Genomic DNA, 25,885 nt, shown 5'->3' with positions numbered 1-25,885 from the left:
ATATTCAAAATTTTAACTAACCATCGTCTCAAAAAGGAGCATATCGTATTTTGAACTTAAAACTTACGACAATCTGGAGTCAGAACGCACTGCCCAGTAGCAGAATCCCGCGTGTATCCTTCCGCACACACGCACGCAGGGGTGGAGCATCCTGTTGGGCAAGTAGCTCTGCCGCTAATGTACTTAAATTGTTGTATCGTACGACCACTAAATACCAAAGGACAGGTTGCTTCACAACCAGGACCTCCACAAGCAGTGTATACCTCATGGGAACCGGGACATGATGGTGGAGCTAAATATATTTAAACTTTTAACTAATCATCGTCTCAAAAAGGAGCATATCGTATTTTGAACGCAAAACTTACGACAATCTGGAGTCAGAACGCACTGCCCAGTAGCAGAATCCCGCGTGTATCCTTCCGCACACACGCACGCAGGGGTGGAGCATCCTGTTGGGCAAGTAGCTCTGCCGCTAATGTACTTAAATTGTTGTATCGTACGACCACTAAATACCAAAGGACAGGTTGCTTCACAACCAGGACCTCCACAAGCAGTGTATACCTCATGGGAACCGGGACATGATGGTGGAGCTAAAAATATTCAAAATTTTAACTAACCATCGTCTCAAAAAATAGCATATCGTTTTTGAAACGTAAAACTTACGACAATCTGGAGTCAGAACGCACTGCCCAGTAGCAGAATCCCGCGTGTATCCTTCCGCACACACGCACGCAGGGGTGGAGCATCCTGTTGGGCAAGTAGCTCTGCCGCTAATGTACTTAAATTGTTGTATCGTACGACCACTAAATACCAAAGGACAGGTTGCTTCACAACCAGGACCTCCACAAGCAGTGTATACCTCATGGGAACCGGGACATGATGGTGGAGCTAAAAATATTCAAAATTTTAACTAACCATCGTCTCAAAAAATAGCATATCGTTTTTGAAACGTAAAACTTACGACAATCTGGAGTCAGCACGCACTGCCCAGTAGCAGAATCCCTCGTGTATCCTTCCGCACACACGCACGCAGGGGTGGAGCATCCTGTTGGGCAAGTAGCTCTGCCGCTAATGTACTTAAATTGTTGTATCGTACGACCACTAAATACCAAAGGACAGGTTGCTTCACAACCAGGACCTCCACAAGCAGTGTATACCTCATGGGAACCGGGACATGATGGTGGAGCTAAAAATATTCAAAATTTTAACTAACCATCGTCTCAAAAAGGAGCATATCGTATTTTGAACTTAAAACTTACGACAATCTGGAGTCAGAACGCACTGCCCAGTAGCAGAATCCCGCGTGTATCCTTCCGCACACACGCACGCAGGGGTGGAGCATCCTGTTGGGCAAGTAGCTCTGCCGCCAATGTACTTAAATTGTTGTATCGTACGACCACTAAATACCAAAGGACAGGTTGCTTCACAACCAGGACCTCCACAAGCAGTGTATACCTCATGGGAACCGGGACATGATGGTGGAGCTAAAAATATTCAAAATTTTAACTAACCATCGTCTCAAAAAGGAGCATATCGTATTTTGAACTTAAAACTTACGACAATCTGGAGTCAGAACGCACTGCCCAGTAGCAGAATCCCGCGTGTATCCTTCCGCACACACGCACGCAGGGGTGGAGCATCCTGTTGGGCAAGTAGCTCTGCCGCTAATGTACTTAAATTGTTGTATCGTACGACCACTAAATACCAAAGGACAGGTTGCTTCACAACCAGGACCTCCACAAGCAGTGTATACCTCATGGGAACCGGGACATGATGGTGGAGCTAAATATATTTAAACTTTTAACTAATCATCGTCTCAAAAAGGAGCATATCGTATTTTGAACGCAAAACTTACGACAATCTGGAGTCAGAACGCACTGCCCAGTAGCAGAATCCCGCGTGTATCCTTCCGCACACACGCACGCAGGGGTGGAGCATCCTGTTGGGCAAGTAGCTCTGCCGCTAATGTACTTAAATTGTTGTATCGTACGACCACTAAATACCAAAGGACAGGTTGCTTCACAACCAGGACCTCCACAAGCAGTGTATACCTCATGGGAACCGGGACATGATGGTGGAGCTAAAAATATTCAAAATTTTAACTAACCATCGTCTCAAAAAATAGCATATCGTTTTTGAAACGTAAAACTTACGACAATCTGGAGTCAGAACGCACTGCCCAGTAGCAGAATCCCGCGTGTATCCTTCCGCACACACGCACGCAGGGGTGGAGCATCCTGTTGGGCAAGTAGCTCTGCCGCTAATGTACTTAAATTGTTGTATCGTACGACCACTAAATACCAAAGGACAGGTTGCTTCACAACCAGGACCTCCACAAGCAGTGTATACCTCATGGGAACCGGGACATGATGGTGGAGCTAAAAATATTCAAAATTTTAACTAACCATCGTCTCAAAAAATAGCATATCGTTTTTGAAACGTAAAACTTACGACAATCTGGAGTCAGCACGCACTGCCCAGTAGCAGAATCCCTCGTGTATCCTTCCGCACACACGCACGCAGGGGTGGAGCATCCTGTTGGGCAAGTAGCTCTGCCGCTAATGTACTTAAATTGTTGTATCGTACGACCACTAAATACCAAAGGACAGGTTGCTTCACAACCAGGACCTCCACAAGCAGTGTATACCTCATGGGAACCGGGACATGATGGTGGAGCTAAAAATATTCAAAATTTTAACTAACCATCGTCTCAAAAAGGAGCATATCGTATTTTGAACTTAAAACTTACGACAATCTGGAGTCAGAACGCACTGCCCAGTAGCAGAATCCCGCGTGTATCCTTCCGCACACACGCACGCAGGGGTGGAGCATCCTGTTGGGCAAGTAGCTCTGCCGCTAATGTACTTAAATTGTTGTATCGTACGACCACTAAATACCAAAGGACAGGTTGCTTCACAACCAGGACCTCCACAAGCAGTGTATACCTCATGGGAACCGGGACATGATGGTGGAGCTAAAAATATTTACACTTTTAACTACCCTTCCTCTCAAAAAGGAGCAAATCGTATTTTGAAAGTTGAAGAAAGCGTCTTTGGATAAGTTCAAGTTTCATAGATAGAAATTTAATGGAAGGATTCCAGATCATAGAGGCGTATTCCAAGATACTCCTCACTAGAGCATTGAACAGCAGCCTCAAAACAGTGGGATTATCGTAAGTGTCGAGAATTACGAAAGACAAACCCAAGCATTCATTAGGCAGAGCAACACACAGAGTCAATATGATCAGAGAAATTTAGGTCACTCTGAAATGCAACCCAAAGATTAACAGTAGAATCGATCTAGTTCAATAAAGAGTTCCCAGCAAGATAAGGAAAGTTACGATCGGGGATAGATCTAGATCTGGAGTATCACATCATCTTGCAATTGGAGACAATAAGCGGCAAACGTTTGGTTAACGACCAATCATGAAGAGCATTAAGATCATCTTGTAAAAGCTCACAAGAGCGTTCAGAATCAAGACTCAAATAGAGCTTTAGATGATCAGCATATAGTGAGAAACGACAATTGACCAATATATTACCAATATCATTTTTAAATAAATTGAATATCAAAGGCCTGAGGTAAGAGCCTTGGGGAACTCTTGAACCAGCGATATTGATACGGGAGTGAGCGGTACCGAAGACAACAAAGTGTTGACGATCCAGAAGATATAATCTAAAAGACTGGAACAATCTGTCATGAAAACCATATGCGGACATTTTCTTTAATAAAATAAAATGATTTAATTTATCAAAGGCTTTCTGGAAATCGTTATAAATTACATGAGCAGATAAATGATGGTGGTAGGGAACGGTGAATATAATTGGTAAACTCGAACAGATTCGTAACAGTAGAGCGCCCAGGCCGAAATGCATGTTGCTCCGCAATCACAAAATTTTGAAAATATTTGCAAATGTATCTGCAGAGTATGATCTCGAAAAACTTAGCAGTACTAGACAAAAGGGAGATAGGCCTATAATTTCCTATATAGGATTTAGCACCCCCCTTATGTATAGGGACAATCCGGGTACACCTCCATAACGCTGCAAAGTAACAGGATTTAAGAGACAAAATGAAAACATGCAATAAGGGCTGCATCAAGGCACTAGAGCAACCCTTTAGTTTGAAGTCCGGGATCATGTCAGAACCGCAAGAGCGCAAGGGTTTTAAAATGAGACAAACGAACTCAAAGTTTATTTTTGGTTGCAAAACTTACGACAATCTGGAGTGAGAACACACTGCCCGGTAGCAGGATCTCTCATGTAACCTGGACTACATACACAAGCCGGAGTAGAGCATCCTGCTATACACGTTGCCCTGCCCGTAATGTATTCAAATCGTTTTATAGTTTGGCCCCCAAATACCAACGGACATATAGAGTCACATCCAGCACCACCACATAATGTATATACTTCATTATCACCGTTACATGATGGTGGGGCTAAAAAAATATTCACAATTTGCTATCGCCCCTTTACGATATTAGAGATATTTTATGGAATTCACAAGTACTTACGACAGGCAGTAGTCAAAACGCACTGCCCAGTTATTGAGTCCCTAGTGTATCCTGAAGCACACACGCAAGCAGGAGTAGAGCAACCATCTGGACAAGTTGCTTTTCCGGTTATGTACTTCAATTGTTGTATAGTCCGACCACCGAATACTGTTGGGCAATTTGGATCACAACCAGGACCTCCACAAGCGGTGTATACCTCATGGGAACCGGAACATGATGGTGGAGCTAAAAACATGTTTATTTACAACTAACGATCATCTCAAAATGAAGTTTAGCCTATTTTCGGTTGCAAAACTTACGACAATCTGGTGTCAGAACGCACTGCCCAGTAGCAGAATCCCGCGTGTATCCTTCTGCACACACGCAAGCTGGAGTGGAGCATCCCGTTGGGCAAGTAGTTTTCCCGCTAATATACTTAAATTGCTGTATAGTACGACCACTAAATACCAATGGACAAATTGCTTCACAACCATGACCTCCACAAGCGGTGTATACCTCATGGGAACCGGAACATGATGGTGGAGCTTAAAACATTTTTATTTATAACGATCATCTCAAAATGGAGTTTAGCCTATTTTCGGTTGCAAAACTTACGACAATCTGGTGTCAGAACGCACTGCCCAGTAGCAGAATCCCGCGTGTATCCTTCTGCACACACGCAAGCTGGAGTGGAGCATCCCGTTGGGCAAGTAGTTTTCCCGCTAATATACTTAAATTGCTGTATAGTACGACCACTAAATACCAATGGACAAATTGCTTCACAACCATGACCTCCACAAGCGGTGTATACCTCATGGGAACCGGAACATGATGGTGGAGCTTAAAACATTTTTATTTATAACGATCATCTCAAAATGGAGTTTAGCCTATTTTCGGTTGCAAAACTTACGACAATCTGGTGTCAGAACGCACTGCCCAGTAGCAGAATCCCGCGTGTATCTTTCTGCACACACGCAAGCTGGAGTGGAGCATCCCGTTGGGCAAGTAGTTTTCCCGCTAATATACTTAAATTGCTGTATAGTACGACCACTAAATACCAATGGACAAATTGCTTCACAACCATGACCTCCACAAGCGGTGTATACCTCATGGGAACCGGAACATGATGGTGGAGCTAAAAACATTTTTATTTATAACGATCATCTCAAAATGGAGTTTAGTCTATTTTCGGTTGCAAAACTTACGACAATCTGGAGTCAGGATGCACTGCCCAGTCGCAGAATCCCGCGTGTATCCTTCCGCACACACGCAAGCTGGAGTGGAGCATCCCGTTGGGCAAGTATTTTTCCCGCTAATATACTTAAATTGCTGTATAGTACGACCACTAAATACCAATGGACAAATTGCTTCACAACCATGACCTCCACAAGCGGTGTATACCTCATGGGAACCGGAACATGATGGTGGAGCTAAAAACATTTTTATTTATAACGATCATCTCAAAATGGAGTTTAGTCTATTTTCGGTTGCAAAACTTACGACAATCTGGTGTCAGAACGCACTGCCCGGTAGCTGTATCTCTCATGTAACCTGGAGCACATACACAAGCCGGAGTAGAGCATCCTGCTATACATGTCGCCCTGCCCGTAATATATTCAAATCGTTGAATCATACGACCACCAAACACTGCTGGACATGTTGCGTCACAACCGGGACCACCACAAGGTGTATAGACCTCATTTGAACCGGTACATGAAGGTGGCGCTGAAAATTATGTTTTATACAAAAACATCTCACAGACTTAATTAACAAACATAGTTGTAACCGACAGAGTACTTACGACAAGCCGCAATCCTGACACACAGTCTTGTAGTTGTGTCCCTCATGTATCCTGGAGCACAGACACAAGCAGGAGTCGAGCAACCAGCTGGACAAGTAGTTTTTCCAATAATATACTCAAATTGTTGTAAGGTCCTACCACCAAACACTGTCGGACACGTTGCTTCACAACCTGGACCTCCACAATTGGTGTACACTTCATTTGCATGCGTACATATCGGTGGAGCTGATAATTAAATGTATTTATTTATTTTATATAATCCAACATATTCAGAATAAGAATTTATTTTATATGTAGGCATTAGACTTCTTACGACAATCTGTTGTCAGGACGCACTGTCCACTTGGATTTCTCATGTATCCTGGAGCGCACACGCAAGCTGGAGTCGAACATGACGATGAACAAATTGCCCTGCCGGCAAATGTGACATATCTTTGAATCGTGCGAAGACTGAATGTTGTCGGGCAATTAGCGTCACAACCAATTCCACCGCATTCAGTAAACACTTCATTCTGTCCAGAACAGGAAGGTGGAGCTGAAAGTTAAGATTTGATCGAATATGTATGTATGTATATTTTGTTTTATTTAATTTTTATTTAAATAAACTGTGGCCAGATAATACACATTTTATATCAACACTAGTTTTATCTAGCTTTGCCTAGTATTTGTAATATAAACAGCTTTAATACGGCGAATCTAATAATAAATATTCATTTATTTTTTTTATTAAATTTATTTGAATTGAAAAAAAAAATTTCAACCAAACGAATCGCTGTCATAGAAAATTTGACTTGCTTTCGATGTTCTCAACCAAAAATACTTACTAATGTACATACAAAGTCTCTTTCGAAATTATATATTAGAAGATACATATATACAAATGTATAATGAAACATTTCAATTTCTTTAACAAACGTTCACATGTTACTCATAATATTTAAAGAGAAAAAATTAAGAACAAAATAAAAAAAACAATAAAAATTATTTTTTTTTTAAATTTAATTTTATATTTGTACATACATATACAGAGCTGTGGAGTCAATTCAAAATTTTCCGACTCCAACTTTAACGCATTTTGATAGATCGACTTTTCTTGCCAACTTATGTATGTAGATATGTATAAAATTGTAAGTTCATAGTTAAAATAACAGTTATTTTCAAAAATTATTTTTATAAATAAATTATTAAATTTCAATTTATCAGTTGAGTCTTAGTTGACGTATACCGTAATACTATTAATTAAATTTAATAATACAAAAAGGAGCCGAATTTTTTTGATATTTTACTGCGACTCCAATTCCAGACTCCTGTATACCTACATATGTATGTATGTCCATATATATGCATATGTATGAGTATTCATATATATTTAATCGACAACAACAGTATCATTCGGACGATTTTGTATATTTTCCGAATAATTATTTACAACGTTAAGGAGAACTTTCGCCGGGAAATTTATCGAGCAATAAGTCACTCTTGCTATAATAATTGGCCTAGCATGCGATACTAAGAACGTTTTAGTGTGTAACTTATTGAAATGTGATTTAAAATGAAATTCGATTATTTGAATGTTATAAAACTGATTCTTTAACTTACGACAATTTTCAGGGCGGACGCAATCTCCAGCAGCATTTTTAACATATCCTGGAACACAGACACATCCCGGAACGGTACAGACTGGAATACAACCGGTGACGTGTTTCGGTTTGAAAATGGTTGTACATGTCGGTTGACACTGATCGTTGCACGTGGAAAACATTTGATTAGGTTTTGGACATGTCGGTGGAGCTGAAAATGAAATCGAAAAGATAAAAGTCGGAATACAATATTTCAAGTCAACAATGATCAGCTAACCCTATTTATGCCGACCAACGCCAATTTTCGTTTTGCCAATAAGTCCATGAGCCTGAAACACGCTGATAGGCGTTATTTTATACTAATTGATTATGTTAAAAATAAACAAGAATACTACCCGCTAAGCCTTTCCAAGTAGCATTGAAAAAAAATTCAGATGTGACCAACCCATTTTTTTCAATGTGTTTGAGGAATATAAGACGGTCACAAAACAAAATTCTATATTGAACCGTACAGACAAATTCACACCTACTGGCAGCATTATAAAAATATACTTATAGCTATGACAGCATTTTCGATACAAATCGAGCGCAAATGTATGGAAACTTGCACAAGTCAAAAACTCTACTTCCGGCTGTCTGTATTTTTTTAAATTTTTTTGTCTTACTTAAAATCACTATCAGTATTATACACAATACATATCAAAAAGATTAAAATAATTTAAAAGGTCAAAATAAAATAATGAAATATTGTTTTAAAAAAAAATACTACTTCTGGTTTACGAAATCTGACCAAAACCTAATCAGCTGTAAGTTAGCACATAAATAATGCAAATATAAATTTTCAGCGTGATACGTTCAGACGTGTGGACAGAATAGTGGCCACAACATTTTTGACCTTTCTAAGAGGAAAAATTCCACTTCCGGTTTATAAAATTTAGTGATGTTTTATTTTTTATTTTATCATCAAATTGATATAAGAATTATACTTGATTTTTTTTTGTGATGAACACACATGTTTAAGGGGTCGAAAAAAATAGTGGAAGAAAAATCGAACAAGAGTAAACTATCACTTCCGGTTGACGGATGCTTACCAAATTTTATACATAACTTGGTATTAAGCTTATACTTGTAGATATATAAAATTTCAGTTTAATAAACCAAATAGACTTCATTTGTTAATTTTATATTGTTGCAAGATATATTAGAGAGACTAAACAAAACCTTTACAAAACTCGAAATCCTCGACGGTAGTTATCTAAGGTAGTGATCTAGTGTTTGCTTGGATTAGCTTCAATTTTTATACCTGCTGGATATTGGATTTCTAAATAATTCTAGTTGGAAATATTGGCAAAATTTTCAGCGTGTCGAGCTTTCAACAGAAAAGACGTCAGCACACAAAGGGTTAAAAGCTTGCATCCATACTAGTCGTAAATACTCACGGCAACTTTCAGGTGATACACAATCGCCATATTTATTCCTCACATAATCATATTTGCAAATGCAGCCCGGATTGCAAGTGGATCTACATATTGGATCGTCGAAATTATCGCAAGTCCTTTGACAGTCGTTGTTGCCGCATTCGGAGTACACTTCATTCTTTTTTGAACATTGATACATTTCTGTAAATAAAAAGAGAAATTTATTTTCAGCTATTTTTTCAGTCTATGGCTAAATGTGGTGGTCGAACGAACCGCATTTGTTCTTTGGCACACATTTATTTCGCGAATTCCTATAAAATCCTGAAAGGCAAATGCATCCAGGACGACAGTTTTTCACGGGTTGGCAAAGGGAAAATGTTTTGGAATCATGGCAGGTTTGTTCACATTCTCGATTAGCACAAATTTAAAAAAATTCATTTTCAGTACATTTATCTAAAAAAATAATGCTGTGTAAACGCATGCACTTTTCTATCTTATACCACAGTGTAAGTAATGAATTAAAGCCGGTCGTCAAAAATCACTATAGTTCAGATTTGAAAATTAAAAATATATGCTCTGAAAACGAAAATATTTTATATATGTTACAGTCAAAGTGTATTTTCAGTTGCAGTATATTCAGTGCCGGTCTTACGTCCTATGTTCCTCTCGGGCAATTTTTAAAAAACCGGTCTTTTGACCGGTAGCAAAATGGTTAACAAGATTTCCCAATCCCAGGTGTAGTTAAATATAAATAAATAAAATGATAATTCAAAAGTTTACTTTCCGAGCCATTATTTCACCAAAATCTATAATTAAAGCTGAAAAATCAAGATTTTCAGTAAGTAGAGTTTGAAAACTGGAAAGTCTATTTTGTGACATTGTAGACCGGATGTAAGTTTTAATTGAAGTATATTACAATTTAATACACTTCAACAATAACGGTAGTTGGTACCAGGTTAGATGGAATATATTCCAACTAGTTTAAATATATAACAACTTTTTATGCAGTCTTGAAGCTACGCGGTTTATATTTAGAGGTAAGCCTAACCGGCCTTGTTTTGTGCAAACTTGGGCCTCGGCCAGTACAATGTGCCCCAAATTAAGCGAGATTGGGCGATATCCCCCTCCTTTCTAAATTTTAACAACCAGCACATTGGAACACATTCATAATCTCTATTTTTTGTACTTAAATATATCAAATCTTTTATTTTGCGATTATTTTAGGCGGTATCGCATAAAAACACCCAAGAATATATATATGTATGTGTGTGTGTATGTTACGTTACATGTTACGCTCTTATCGTTAAGCTACTTATTTCAAGCATTATTACATTCCATGCTTGTTTTTTTTTCGCAGAGAGGGGGGGAGGTTAATTGTAAAATGAACTACATGCATTTAATAGCTCATTATTCAATCCTACTTTGACATAGTATCATATTTTGTAATATTTTCGGTTTTTGACGGCTGAATTTTCTTTCTGATATTTTTTCACTTACAACAGTCATGCGGAAGTATGCACTTTCCATCACCATTTCGCACATATTCCGATTTGCACACACAACCTGGCTTAGAACAGACCGGAGAACAATTATCCTTGTTCATATTCGTACAAGTAAGTTGACACCTGTCCTCGCCACACGTGGAAAAAAGTTCGTTTTCATCGGCGCATTGATTTTCAGGTTCGCATTTGTTCAATCGAACACATTTTTCATGAGTTTCCCTGTAAAGTCCAGGCCGACAGAAACAACCAGGACGACATGCTTTTTTTGGTTTACATTTAGAATTCGCTTTGAAGTCACCGCAAGTGTTTTCACATTGTCTGTGTCCGCATTTTATGAAAATCTCGTGTTCATTGCACTTTTCTGAGGTACGATTTTAAAAAATATATTAAATTAATTTAAAATTTTATTTTACAATTTCATTTGAATCTTTTTATTGGAAAAAAATAATAGGAATATTAAAAGTAACCAAGAGAATACATAGAGCATAGCTAAAATAATAAAAATCAGCCGGTTATGTGAAAATCAATTACACGTATCTATACGGATTTCAATATACTTCAATAATTTCAACTATGCGTATAAGTTCAATGATTCATTTATTTATAAGTTTGGATTTTTGTGACATGACTTGAATAATTTAATGCGCCACGAGATAGTCAACATAAGACACATAAATAAAGAAAATAAAAATAAACAAAAATAAAAACAAAATATAAAAATAGTACATAATTAAGTCACGGTATCCACGATTTTTAAACATGTCTATGAAGATTAAATTTCACTATCGAAATTTAACTATCGAAAACAATTAAAATCTCTAACAATTAATTAATCCATAGAGACATGTATGGATTTAGACTTGTACCTAAATTTTTGCATATTGTACATCAATCGAATTCAGATATTTTTGACTAGCAGGTAAAATGATTTTTGCCAATTTAATGGAGGAAACGTTTCAACAATGAAATCAGATTGGCAAACTCTGATAGGAAACGATCGATGGAGTTACAAATATCCAAATCTAACCACCAGTATTAAAGACTAGTGAATAGCCCGATGAAATATCATCGCATGGGTATAAATTTATTATATACCCGTATAAAACCAAAAAAAAAAATCCGGAACCGGAACCGTTATTTTCGTAGACCCTTATAGATAGTTTTCAATTCTTTATTTGAAATAATTTTCAATTCTTAAAGTTAACGTTAACAAAATGTAATATTTTCCGATTATACACAAACGGTCATTGACCTCGTAACGTTGAATATTATTATTACACATAACAAATTACGTGCATATATATATGATGTGTATTTACAACACGTATTCTGGGCGAGGATATGGCGTGGGGCGCGGGCTCGTGAGGACATTGCGTTTGGATCGGAGGGTTCGAGGTTCGATTCCTGGCGCCCGCGGTGAATGAAATCAATTTTTTTCTCGAATATCGTCAAAATATAATTGAAAATAAATATATAAAAAAATGGTTTAAAACCTCGCTAAATGAAATTATTAAAATTACGTATTTTTATATGGCGAGAAGGAATATTTCAATAAATGTTTAAAAAAAAAAAGGCGAAATGAAGAATTAGATTTGGCGTGATGTCCGTGACCATTAGCTCAATTAAGACCTACATATATTCAGGCTATTGGGGTGATCGGTTCGAGTCGCGACAAAGTCGTCTTCATTCATTCATTATGTTATATTATATATATGTATATATATATATATATATATATATATATATATATATATATATACACAGTGGCGGACTGGGACTGAAATCAGTGCATGCCAGGAGTCAAAGGGGGCCCCACCCAGGGTTAAAAAAATTTGTCCCCCCCCCCATATAACAAAATTTTCTTCTTTCCATCACGCTAAAAATCAAGGGCAAAAAATAAATAAAATTTTCAAAAATGGGAATAAACAAATTTAGGTACAAGAAAAATGGCAAAAGCAAAATAGATCCATAAATTACATTGTATATTTCGTTTTAATCCTTGTCCTAGGTAAATAGAATGCATCATAAAAAAATGCGGCATAAAAGCAGCTTTTACTTTCGGTAGAAAACAATCAGGGACGTCATTTCAGCTTTTTCTTGGGGGGGGGGGGCAGGCGAAGATTGGTCAAATTGAATTTTTTTTCAAAAAATCTTTTTTATATCGGAATAAAAATGGAAAATATACAATATGAAAAAAATAAGCTTATTTTTGAAAAAGTATATATAAAAGTATCTTATGTAAAAAGCCAAAAAAGCGCCGCAGGCGAAAATTTTTTTCCAAAAATCTTCACATGGTCGCAAAATGGTTAACAAAAGTCGACCATCAAAATGTATCACTATATCAAAAAATATACAAACTTTCGGAAAAATAAACGATACACATCTGTTTTTGAGACAAAATAAAGTAAAGGCGACCTTTCTAACGATTCCCTCAATGGGATGAACAATTTCTAAGAATGTTACCCAAGGCATACCACTTAAAAACCAAAATATATTTGCTTCAAAATAATAAAATCTTTTTTTTTCAAAGCACATAGCAGCGATTATTTTATTAGTTACACAAAAGTAACATAATATAAGAAATAAACGCAGCATTCATAGATCCATAGTATCTCATTAATCATTAAATTCATAATATTTTCTAAATTCACCTATTCCTTAATTTAGGGGGGCGAGTGCCCCCCCCAAATTACATCCCTGAAAACAAAAAATGCATAATATTTTCAATTAATGTTAATCGAAAATCGAGATTTTGGGGAGGGGCCCCTATCCTATGTTTCTATATACATGGATGTGTCTAGATTAGGAATAGATTTTATATTCGGAAACTGTTTAAAATTGTGTATTTAAATCTTACTATATCGTCGAAGTATAATCAAATGTTATTTTGAAAGTATGTATGAAGTAAATTTTAATCGCTGGTTGATGATGAATCGTCCTATCAAAATTGTTTTAAGCAATTCAGTTTATATTATTCACGGAAATTTGTTTATTCCCATTTTTATTTCATTAGGTAGTTGTTACATAGGTTGGAAATATTACATAACCTTGAGGTTGGAAATGGGCCCGGTAAAAGGGCCCACGCAAATGTTGAAACTTACATTTCGAGCCTAATAAAATAAGTTAGCCGATCCTTGGGCTGTATTAGTTGTTTGTGTATATCGTAAGAAATTTGTTTTGTTGAAATACCCAAACTCTAGGTCCCAAAGTGCAATATCCTATAAATTTTTACACACGTGAAATAGTTAAAAAGTTATTTAATTTTACTGAGGGCCCATATTTTCTAACGGATAGTGGGGCCCACATGCCATCGGGCATGTACGCTTGTATGGCCAGTCCGCCACTGTATATACATATATATATTCATTCATTATGTTCGGCGAGAGTTAGGACACACACACTCACACACACACCCACACACACACACAGATTACCGTCTTTATATATATGATTAGCACGGGATCGAACCCGGTAACTAAATATAAACGCAACCACCGAGCCATATCAAAATTCCTCTTATATGTACATCACCACAAATTATGAAAATAATTATGAGCGCAGGCTACCGTTAAATAGATTAAAATAATATCTAATAACCTACGCGCACTAGGGTAGAAAATATGATATTCAGGCACGGCAGCAACGATTTCATTAAGAAGTAGGCAGCTCTTGGAATATAAGCCATCCGGTAAAGTACTGCGCGGGCAGGAGGTACAACTATTTCTACCACGCACATAATAATTAATTTTATTTTGAAAAAATCTCTAGCAATTGATTAAGCTTTTGCCTTCTTTCTCCGCGACCGGGAGGCTTCAACTCTTGGTGATTGAGCATTCTCCTCAAGTAAGGAGGCCTTCCAGACATATGTATAATATTCACTCCTTTCTAAAACCAAAAACGCAAAATAAAACTCACCGCAATCAGCAATAGGAACACATATTCCTGCACTGTTCCTTTTGAAGCCTGGCTTGCACGTGCATCCCGGTTTGCAGGGTATTGCGTAGCAGACATCATGATGTTCACACTTTTCTTCACACTTATGTACACACGGGGAATACACTTCGTTCGGTTTCACGCATTTGTGTGCATCTAGTACATACACAAAAATATATTATTTAAGTTATCATTGATAGTATTTTCATAGCAACATTGATAGTATTTACTCACCGCAATCACTGTAAGGTACACAGTTCCCATCGTCATTTCGAATGTATCCTTTTTTGCAAATGCAATCTGGAACACACGACTGAGGACATACTCGATCCTCGTAGCGAGTCTTACAAGTTTTCTGACACTGGTATGTGCCACAACTGACGAATATTTCAAATTCTCCAGGACACTGTTCGACAGCTGAAAATTTTTTAATATCGATTTATCCACCCGATGAAATATGTACATATGTAAAGTGTATTTAAAAAAATAAACCCAATTCATTAAGTCATCTATGAAGGAAACATATACCATTCAAATATCGAAGTCAAAATTGATATTTTATTTTTTTATATATTCGTTTTTTATATAGAGCGCTTTTTGCGGTTTTGTCGCCGTGTGGTAATGTCGGGGCGCTTATTGACCGAGTGACTTTATATTAGATGTGGTAAATAATTTTAATATGAAAATCATTTATTGTATTAAAATTGCATTATACAAGATGAAGCTTTTTTAAAACAATAAAAATGTAAAACATTATATTTATTCATAGTACTAATTTAACTATTCAAACTTAAAATTTAAATAAAAAAACGCATCTATAGTTTTATTTTTCTCGCTTTTAAATTAGCAAAATCATTAATGATATCGTCAAATTTTAAATCACTCACTAATTTATGTTCCGTTGACAAAAGGCTTAAATAAGAAGTGCGATCTTGACTACATTCAGATCTCAAATAATTTTTGATTATTCTTTATTTGCTGAAAATACTTTCGACCGTGACTATTTTCACTGGCATTGTCAGAAATACTTGAATAAGATTCTTGTAAATCCCACTCGCTCAGTTGATTCAAAATATTTAAAATTAGTAAATAGTGCGCGAATATATATTTTCTAATATATTTTTTTTATTTATTCAATAAATATCGAATTCAAATAACCCTCATAAAAACATGTCTATGAAAATTAAATTTGACCATCGAAAACGATTGAAATCTCTATCGGGGGCCAAACCTTGCATAATGGCAAATTTTCAAAGCGATCGGAAGAGTTAAAAAGTTTTTACATACCATTGGACAAAGTGAAACTAGTAAAAACCTTGTAATAAAATTTGGCATAATTTTCTGAAATCTCTATCGTCGGGTTTCGTGTTCTCTTTGGATTAGCAAAATCCACGGTACCCACTAACTAGCGTTCCTTTTAAGTCTAAGCTTTTAAAAAATTAGCTAATAACTAAAAATAATTGTATGTGATGTATGTATGTAAGCTTATTGTAAAAAACTAAATGTGTGTAATCTTATTGTAAATCATATTAACAATAAGATACAACATAGCTTATTATTGAATACTTATCTCGCAGATAAAACCCAGTGAAGAGATATACTTTTAGCCATGAAATGTCAATTCTGACATATTTTGCCAAAAATCAATATATATCGTGTATTACCCTACAAAAAGCTATACGCCAAATTTGAAATTTATATATACATATGAGAGTTAAAACTATAAATATTTATATATTAGAGATAACGAGAACCAATAGAGCAAATTACATAAAATATAGAGTGAATTATAGGCGTTTAAATAATTATAATCTGATAAGGCCGTGTCATGGCGAACAGTTTACGCCTTGTTAAACAACGCTTGTTAAACGTCGGGAAGATTTACTTTCCCCGTTTTTAAAACGCGTTGTATACGATATTTTAACTCCAACGTAATGGCAGACGATACATTAACGTGTATTGATGACCAAAATGAGCAATATGGCAAAGTATGAAAACGATCGGATAAGAGATAAAAATGACCACTGACACGAAAGCCATGTGAAACGTAAAGGAGGTATGTAAAAATGTACACATTATTCATTTGTACATATTTTTCGTCATAAGAAAGTTTTACTTCACGCTCCGAGCGCCCATCAGATTTTTGTGCCCTTGGCAAATGTCCCGTTGCCAATATCTTAGTAAGGTTATCATTTGTTACTCGATACTTCATTTCAACTGGTAGGAGTTTCATTCATAGACGGTTCGTGATTACAAGTGGTTTCAAATCAGGTCCATCTTTTTCACACAACTTATATAATATGTTCATTTATATAACATGTTACATAAATATTATATACTCACCGCAATGTTTTGGAATAACGCATTCATTGTCTCTGTTTCTGACGTATCCATCAATGCAATAGCATCCAGGCGTGCATTTAATTCTACTGTCACACGTTGATCTTTTATTGGGCTCGGCGCACGTGTTTTCACATATGCTACGATCACACGATTTGAAAACTTCATTTGCTTCACATTCGCCTGCAACGAATTATATTTTATTAAAACTGACTATCGTATATAATAATACTCTAATGCGTGCGTGCGTGCGTGTAATGTGCGTGCAAAGTGTGTATTGATGTTCGCTAACAAGCTCTGTCTCTCTTTCTCCCCTTGGAATCGTATATCGTGGAAAGAGACGCGGCACACTACTTTGTTAATGAGTTGCCGACAAAAAAAAGATTTTTTTTTCAAAAAAATGGATTTAACTTTAAATTATAAATTCATTAATAATAAGTATGTATAATAGTTTGATTCACTGATTCTCTAAGTATATAAACTCAAATTTTGCAAGAAATAGGACAAGATTGCCAATTTTTTGGAACCTAAACTCTGAAAGGACACGAACGACCTTGGAGTCACATATCCAAGGTCTGGTCAGCAAAAAAGGCAAATATAGATCTTGTGACCACACAATTGAAAGCATTACATGCTAACCACTGATCTAAATACGTCTCTGGTTAATACATGTATATCCTGTCATTTATGACTGTTGATATATCCTAATACTTCCTGTAAAATTGATGCTTACTTTATATGTAAGCTAGTTCATATCGAATATCTGTACCAAGTATATTTATTTCAATAAATAAATATACTTTTACTTCTTAATTCACGCCTTTGACACAATTTGAATAAGTACATGTAAGTTACAAAAACATAAAAACGATAAAATAAAATAATCAGTATAAGATAAACATTGACATTATCTGATTTCTTATATAAACCGTATCTGAAGTACGGGAGTCATTTCTTTATAAGAATTCCCCAAGACCTTGTCAATCAGTGCAGTTAATTATTAACAGTGCTTAAGTTCATCGTTCTAATATTCGTTTGAATTTTAAGATCAAATTCAAAAGTGCTTTGCGAATATACATATGTACTAGTGATAAGTGTATATTTGTGTAAAAGATTCAGTTTTAAAAGAATAACTTAACTTGTATCAGAAATATTAAATAACTTATTTTAACTTGTATCAGAACTTTTAAATTTAATTAAATAAAAACAAATACATATTGATTGAGATGTTAACTGAATCTTCATCATCCTAATCAACTTTTTAAAAAGATAAACAACCCCTGGAACGTGACAGCACATATATAAATGGAGAAATTTCCACAGACTGTGCCTGTGTAGCATCTAAAACTTTTCCAAAAACGTTTACAAAAGCACTCACCATAACAATCCTCTGGCCGAATACACTTTCCATCTGGACCTTGGACATATCCAGGCTTACAAACACAAGCACCACGACGATCACATTGTTGACAAACATGATGTGTTGACAGGTTGTCACAAGTTCTGGGACAGACATTTCCACATGGAGACCACACTGCATTTGGATCTCGGCAAGATTCTATTATAATAAATGTACATGTGTTACATTCGATGGGTGAAATTGTTAATTTTTATGATTTTTTCAAAATTGAAAGGATCATTTAAGTATATGAGATAGTGTGAAAAAAGTGAATGTTAACACTCTTCAAACTATGTATGTAACATACGTAACATTTGAAGTTGCGAGCGAGTGACAATTAGCCAATTGTCATAACGTCAATCTGACAGACTATTTTGATGAACTTTTAATTACTAAATTCCTCTAGCATCATGTTGGAGGCATTTTATCACTATGATATTGGCATAATATCAAAGTAATCGTAAGAGTGTAAATGGTTCAAAATGAGGTCCAAAATTTAGCGGTACGAACACCCATTTAATGAGACTAATAAAAATCAGACATGCTATTTGTTTATATTAAAAAAAAGTTGTTTAAAACCAAGGTTTAAATTAGTTTTGTGTAAAAAAAATTAAAACAATTGAAAAAATGTATATATGTAAATATATATAAAAAGTTCTAAAATATAAAAACTATACTCCCGGCTAAATGACAATATTAGAGGAATATTTTTATTCTATGAATCAATGATAACTATGCTAGAGGATTAATGTAATTAAATATATTACTTAAAACCACGAAAAGACGAATATTAATTTCATTAATTTAAGCCGGGATTATGATTTTGATTCATATAATGACATAATATGTAGACTAAATGATTAGTGTAATTAAAACCTTGGGTCGCCTTTATATCATATCATCCTTCATTATATTTCTTTGTCGACTAAGCGGATACAATTAAAATCTCTATCGGGTTTCAAACCTCGTAAAATGGCAAAGTTTCAAAGCGATCAGAAGAGTTTAAGAAGGAATGTCTTGCGTACGCACAAGGTGAAACTAATAAAAACCTTGTAAAAATCACTTTGATCTTTTCATAATATTACTTATGCATTAAAATTTCCGCATAACTATTTCATGAAATCGGTAGGTATTTTGATAACTTTATGGAAAAAGGAATGGGCTTGCACTGTTCATGAACCAAGCATTTTTTAAATCATAAAATGAGCAATTTCACGAATGTTATACATACATATGTATGATAAATAATAAATAAGTAACTTACTGCATTCATGTTCTGGGACGCATTCATTCTTTTCGTTTCGAAGATAGCCGCGACGACAGATGCACTTTGGCTCGCACTCATCTTCATAATGATCGTCATCATCACAATCAGAGCTATCTTTTTCTTCATTACAATTCTCCTGTCGGCAAGAGTCTGGACAATAGTTGTACACTTCGTTAAATCTACACTTGATAGGAGCTAGAAAAGTAATAAAGTGAGACTTTTATGTTCTAAAACATGTTTCATACTGTAATATATATATGTACACGGTGTATCTTACGGCATTTTTCAATAGGAATGCAAACTCCATTTTTATTTCTTCTATAGTTGAATTTACATTCGCATGCTGGTTTACATCTGTGTACGAAAGGATGTTTGACAGGACATTTTACGTTACGTCCGATTGCAGAGCAAGTTCTAGGAGGACATTCTTGGGCGCAATAGTTCAATTGTTCATTTCGAGTTATTATTTTTAGATATGTTTTTACTTTATTTACGAAATATTAATTGATTCGAATAAAAAATCCATGTAATTTTGAATCTAAACACATAAGGATGAATGAAATGGCTAACAAATCAAAAAGTGCATCATTTGGAATTAAAATTAAAATTGCCTCTTATTGTATATAACTTTCTACTTCAAAATTATTCAAAAAAGTTCACTGCTACATTTTATGAAAGTATGTACATATGTAACTTCTTGTTAAAAATATATTATGATGAAAATACCCGGTCCATTATCTAATAATATTTTAATTCTTTGGAATTAACACAACTTAGGTGGGATCATCCGACTAATTTTATTTTATAGTGATTTATTTATTAATTTTAAGTTTAAGTTTGGACTATTGTGGCATTACAGGAGTCCGTTATTTTCAAAAAACTACAGAGTTGAGAAAAATAAAAATATACATAGACAAAAATTACATTTATACATAATCATAAACAATAATAACATCAGAAAAGGTAAAAGTATCAAATATTAATATACAAAGTAGGCAATGTCTTGCACCTATAGCCAGCACCAATATATAAGAACCAGCCACAAATACAAAACATCCCTGTGGGACCCGAATGGAAGAGAGAAGATCAAAATTCCACTCATACATCACATTAATTTAGTCATAGTGTCGACTTGGAGTTGATTTGTAAAGTCAGTATGGCAAATTTGTAAATAAATAAATAAATAATTAAATTATAAAAATAATGATGAGCGCAGACTACCAGACAAATTGGTTAAAATAATCTCGAATAAGGTCACTGAGGAGGAAAATATCACATTCAGGCTCAGAAGCAGCGATTTCATTGAGAAGTCGAATAGCTCTTGGAATATGAGCCATTCGATAAAGACTGTGCGAGCAGGAGGTACAACTACCAAATAATACCACGTACATAATTATTAGGGACGTAAAGCCCCAACTGTTACAGTAATGACGGGCATGACGTATTACCACGTAGAAGCTGGTGATCAAAACGAATTATCGAGAAGTTTCTCCGAAGTTTAAGGGAATTATACCCAAACATGCCCAAAGGGAATGGAGTAGGGTGAAGATATGGGTATCTCTTACCCATATCTCCACCCCATACTCTTTATGGGTACCCATACTATTTCCTATATAGAAAACGAAGAAATGCTTTTTGCACTTTCCGATCATTAGATGCGAATTACACACAATCGTAATAAACTCTAGCTTGCTTCTCACAAGCAAGTTAAAAATCAAAGGGTGATAAATATATAGTTTGTAGAAACCACAACTACAACAAACAACGAACCGTAAAAGTAAATAACATCTTGACAAAAAATGGTCTAATTTGCATAAATATTAAATATTTCCAAACATTTAACATAAAATTTTGTAAAACCTCCTTGAATGTTTAAAAAAAAAAAATTGAATTTTAAATCATCCACAAAACGGGATGTTAAACTGTTGAGTGATTTACTGATATGTAAAAGGAGTATACCGTTTTTTTAAACCATGATTGCTAATGAAAAAGATTCATGTTCATAAACTAGAATGACGAGTTTTTTTCTCTAAGGTAATAATAAAATAACTCTAAAAAAAGTCCAATATTGCATATCATTATTCGGAAATTCCATTTCTTTTATCATAACGACGGTTGATTATAGGAATCGAACATTCTATATGGAATCGCTACAGGTTTTGTGGGTAGCATATAAAATCATAAATTTACATCAACTTCGAAAAAACTATAGAAGACGCCATGTTTGATTAATGAAGAAAAAAAATCTGAAATTCATATTATGTATGTATGTATAAAACCTGTTTCATGAGACTTACCACATTGAGTAGAAGGCACACATCTATTTTTAGAATTTCTATAATATCCCGGTCTACAATCACAACCAGGATTGCAATCATAATCATCACAATGAAAATCAATCCTCATATCGGAACATTTTTGACCGCATGGAGAAACGCATTCAGTGTATATTTCATTTTCACCCACGCACCTTTGGCTACGACGGAAATCGTCGCCGAAATCTAAAAAAAATACAATTTTATTGATATTCAAATTGGCAACATTCCAAAGCTAATTTCAAGCCAATAATATCTACGATTTTATAGATATAGCCGGTGATCCACCGAAGTATATCATAAATAAAACACATTTTATAAATGACTATCTGAAAGATTGATTTACCAATTAATTATTTAATTAGTGGATAGGCGCGATTAAATATCATCGGGTGCTATTATAAGAATATTTTTTAAAAATTTTAGATACATTATGTGACTATGTACATACATATATGTATATATAAAAACCAGGGAGAAAATTTTACGACCTGGGTGGGTCTTGATTCTTCAACCCGCTTATCTCCTACTACAGGTATTTGAAAAAAATTCGACCGCGTGCGGATAAAACACAGGACCGACACATTTATTTTAATTTTTTTTTAACTTAATATGCCAACACCCATGCGATGATATTTCATCGGGCACAACACTGGTAAATATATATTTGTGATATTACCGCATCGGTCTTCCGTGATGCACTCGCCACTATAATCTCTGTAGTATCCATCTTGACAGACGCATCCGGGAATGCATTCATCAGTGCAATTATCATTTTGGCCGTAATTTTCACAAGTTTTTTGACAAAGATTATTGCCGCAATCGGAATAAACTTCATTGCTGTTGGAACACGTAGAATATCCTCTGAAAAGGCTTCTGGATATTTTCGTCAATACTTTTGTAAAGTCAAAGAGACCTAAACCTGATAGTTTCGATGTATTAATATCAGTACAGAAAAATACTATCAAAAAAATAAACATAGTACATACCTTTAGCAGCACAATCTTCACTTTTCACGCAATTTCCATCACCATTTCTCACGAATCCACTTTTACAAATGCATCCTCTAATGCATTTCTCTGTACAGGTATCGTTTTGGCTGAAGTTGTCGCAGTTCTTTTGGCACTCATTATTTCCGCACTGAGAATACTCCTCATTATCTTTAGTACATTCTCCTCCTGTCGCTGTCAATTTCATTCAAAACCATTAGGAGTATATTCATATGATAGACTTTGAATAGGTTTTACAAATTAAACCGTAAAACATAAGACGTATTAACACTTGCTTGCGGGCCAAATCGTAACTAACCTTTGCCGTATAGCGGGCAAAAATCAGAGAAATTTTCAAAAAATACCATTAAAATAATGGGAAATTTCAAAAAAATTATAATATCTTTTATAAATGTTTGTAAATTGAACAAAATTATTGACTGACTAAAAAACAGTTTAATGGAAGTTCTAATGATTGTTTTAAGCTTTATAATTAACCAATTAGTATTTTTAAAAAGGGGTTACCAATCATTTTTATAAAACAAAATTTTTAAACTGAGAAAAAAATTCCCATCTTAAATTTTTTTCACACTTAAAAAAATTTATTTTATAACAAGGTTTGTAACATCAGTCAAAAATTATAGTACATATTTAAAATTTTGCAATAATTTAGAGCATAAAGATGATGGGAATATTTTTAGATGTTTCCTCACTTTAAAAAAAATTTTGGATAAAAAGTTTGTTACCCTAGTCTAAAAAATTATTTTATCATAAAAATGATGGGAATTTATTTTTAACTTAAAAAAATTGTTTTTATAAAAAAAGCTGATTACCCTAGTTAAAATATTATCATATTTTAAATTTTGTAATCATTGCCCAAATATGGTGGAGATATTTTTTAATTTTTTTTTTCTGACTTAAAATTTTTTTGTATATAAAAAAAGCTTAGTTACCTACCCCACGGAAATCACAGTTGGAGAGCAGGGGTAAAAGACGGAGATTACAGTCTCCCGCTGTCAAGCTACAATTCCCTAAAGACTGTAATCTCAGTTTCCCCCATACAATGTGTTAATATACAGTATAAAATAAATTACGATCAATGACATCACAGTCTTTCTTCATAACGCAGCGGCCAAAATTGTTCCTGACGTATCCGACATGACAGTAACATCCAGATTGACAGTTGTTAAGATCGCATCTACTTCGAGATCTCGGAATAGAACAAGTGCTTTCGCATTTAGGACTCCAGCATGACTTGTATTCTTCATTGGGTTGGCACGTAGCTATGATATAAAAAAAAAATCCTAAAACTTGATAATCAATTCGTACTCGGTAGAAGCATCTGAGCGAGTAATAAAAATAACCAAGTAGTAAATGAATAGAAAAAAATTATGAATTTAATATACTATTTTATAGACCGAATGTCCAGTAGATCGTATTCGATTTGCAATTAATTGTAATGTTGTGAAAAATGATTATAATATTCGACGTACAATACTTTAAAAAAAATGTGTATGTTTTTATATTTAACCCAAAACTACATACTAGAATTTCCAATCCACATATTCAAATATTCGATATTCGAATATATTTGGCCTATTTTGAACTATTCGTTAATCTATTTGAGAAATTATTCGTGAATATTTTTAATGAAATTTTCATAAAATATTTTCCAAATTTAGAATTTTTTTAAAATAATACAATTTTATTTTTAACTCGAAATGTGTAACGCAACAGTGTACTGTGTGAAAGACGTATTAGTCGTCGACTCGGGTCATTTTATCGCCTCAGTGCAATGGATTCGTTGGAAATTAACATTGGAATTATTTGCTTTAGAAATTGAACTTATGTATTTTACGAAAAAGAACTTATTGCAGCGTTTATTTGAAACGGAAACTAAAATACAGTCCGAAGTGGGAACGCAATTTTTATGGATAAGCAGAAATATTTAATTTAATTTATTTTGTTTTGAACTTCAGTTGTATATCGTAGTTCGTAGTGACAGGTTATCAATCCGGCTGTTTTTTCTCAAATTTAATAAATTGATAGAAAATGCGTGCACGTTATAAAAGTACGTTTTTAAAATTCCAACATAATTCCAAAAGGTTAAAAAAAAATTTCAAGTACTTGCACAACTTTAAAAACGAACCAAAGCTTTAGATATCCTTCTAAAAACTTTATTAACAACTAAGCCAACGTCAACTGCTACTGAAAGAGTGTTCCCCACAGCAGGAATAATAAAAACAAAATTAAGGGCCAGATTAAATTTTAAAACTATTTTGATATTATTTTTAAAATTAAAATAAAGTTTATAAAATATGTTTGTGAACCGAACTCCTTTCATTTTAATTATTTTCAATTAGTATCTCACACTGTTTTCTATTGTTTAAAGCTATTCGATATCCGAATAGTTGATGAAGTCGAATAATTGGAAACTCTAGTACATACACATATATTTCAGGAAAACTCATAATGAAGTATAGAAGATAAGCTCTTATATCAATTGAAGTAATTATGCATTTAAATCTCCACCCAAATGATTGAAATTAACAAATTGTGTAAAGAGGAAAAATACATATGTACATTTTCTTTTATATAACATGTCATTAGAAAATATAAGATAACAAAAAAAAATCATTACCGCACATATCGGGAAGTACACATTGTCCTGTAGCATTTCTCAAATAGCCTTCTTCACAAATGCACCCAGGTTTGCAGTCTCCGGTGCAATCTTCCCCTTTGTCAGGACTTTCGCAAGAATTTTGACAGTCATTACTTCCACACGTCGAAAATATTTCATGCGTTCTTTCGACTTAGAAAACAATCGGTTGAATTAAATATGAAAA

At 34.6% G+C, this 25,885-nt stretch overlaps 1 protein-coding gene across 1 annotated transcript in view; it reads right to left on the bottom strand.

Moving 5' to 3' along the window:
• Positions 1-25,885, bottom strand: part of LOC143913037 (zonadhesin-like) — a 29,748-nt gene that overhangs the window by 3,768 nt on the left and 95 nt on the right. The window contains exons 2-33 of the mRNA XM_077432552.1: positions 25,681-25,851; positions 24,134-24,322; positions 23,040-23,234; positions 22,730-22,966; positions 22,033-22,236; positions 19,733-19,930; positions 18,448-18,627; positions 17,073-17,252; positions 14,964-15,146; positions 14,712-14,885; positions 10,858-11,157; positions 9,316-9,495; positions 7,896-8,087; positions 6,610-6,831; positions 6,297-6,521; positions 5,996-6,220; positions 5,701-5,925; positions 5,406-5,630; positions 5,111-5,335; positions 4,816-5,040; positions 4,517-4,741; positions 4,217-4,441; positions 2,750-2,974; positions 2,452-2,676; positions 2,154-2,378; positions 1,856-2,080; positions 1,558-1,782; positions 1,260-1,484; positions 962-1,186; positions 664-888; positions 366-590; positions 68-292 (exon numbers count right to left, since the gene is read on the bottom strand). Of these exons, the coding sequence (XP_077288678.1) occupies positions 68-292; positions 366-590; positions 664-888; positions 962-1,186; positions 1,260-1,484; positions 1,558-1,782; positions 1,856-2,080; positions 2,154-2,378; positions 2,452-2,676; positions 2,750-2,974; positions 4,217-4,441; positions 4,517-4,741; positions 4,816-5,040; positions 5,111-5,335; positions 5,406-5,630; positions 5,701-5,925; positions 5,996-6,220; positions 6,297-6,521; positions 6,610-6,831; positions 7,896-8,087; positions 9,316-9,495; positions 10,858-11,157; positions 14,712-14,885; positions 14,964-15,146; positions 17,073-17,252; positions 18,448-18,627; positions 19,733-19,930; positions 22,033-22,236; positions 22,730-22,966; positions 23,040-23,234; positions 24,134-24,322; positions 25,681-25,851 (6,855 nt within the window). The remainder of the gene's footprint in view (positions 1-67; positions 293-365; positions 591-663; positions 889-961; positions 1,187-1,259; positions 1,485-1,557; positions 1,783-1,855; positions 2,081-2,153; positions 2,379-2,451; positions 2,677-2,749; positions 2,975-4,216; positions 4,442-4,516; positions 4,742-4,815; positions 5,041-5,110; positions 5,336-5,405; positions 5,631-5,700; positions 5,926-5,995; positions 6,221-6,296; positions 6,522-6,609; positions 6,832-7,895; positions 8,088-9,315; positions 9,496-10,857; positions 11,158-14,711; positions 14,886-14,963; positions 15,147-17,072; positions 17,253-18,447; positions 18,628-19,732; positions 19,931-22,032; positions 22,237-22,729; positions 22,967-23,039; positions 23,235-24,133; positions 24,323-25,680; positions 25,852-25,885) is intronic.

Source organism: Arctopsyche grandis, chromosome 1 (genome assembly GCF_051622035.1).
Source record: "Arctopsyche grandis isolate Sample6627 chromosome 1, ASM5162203v2, whole genome shotgun sequence".
Taxonomy (NCBI): Eukaryota; Metazoa; Arthropoda; class Insecta; order Trichoptera; family Hydropsychidae; genus Arctopsyche; species Arctopsyche grandis.
This window is presented reverse-complemented; position numbering and strand designations above follow the sequence as displayed.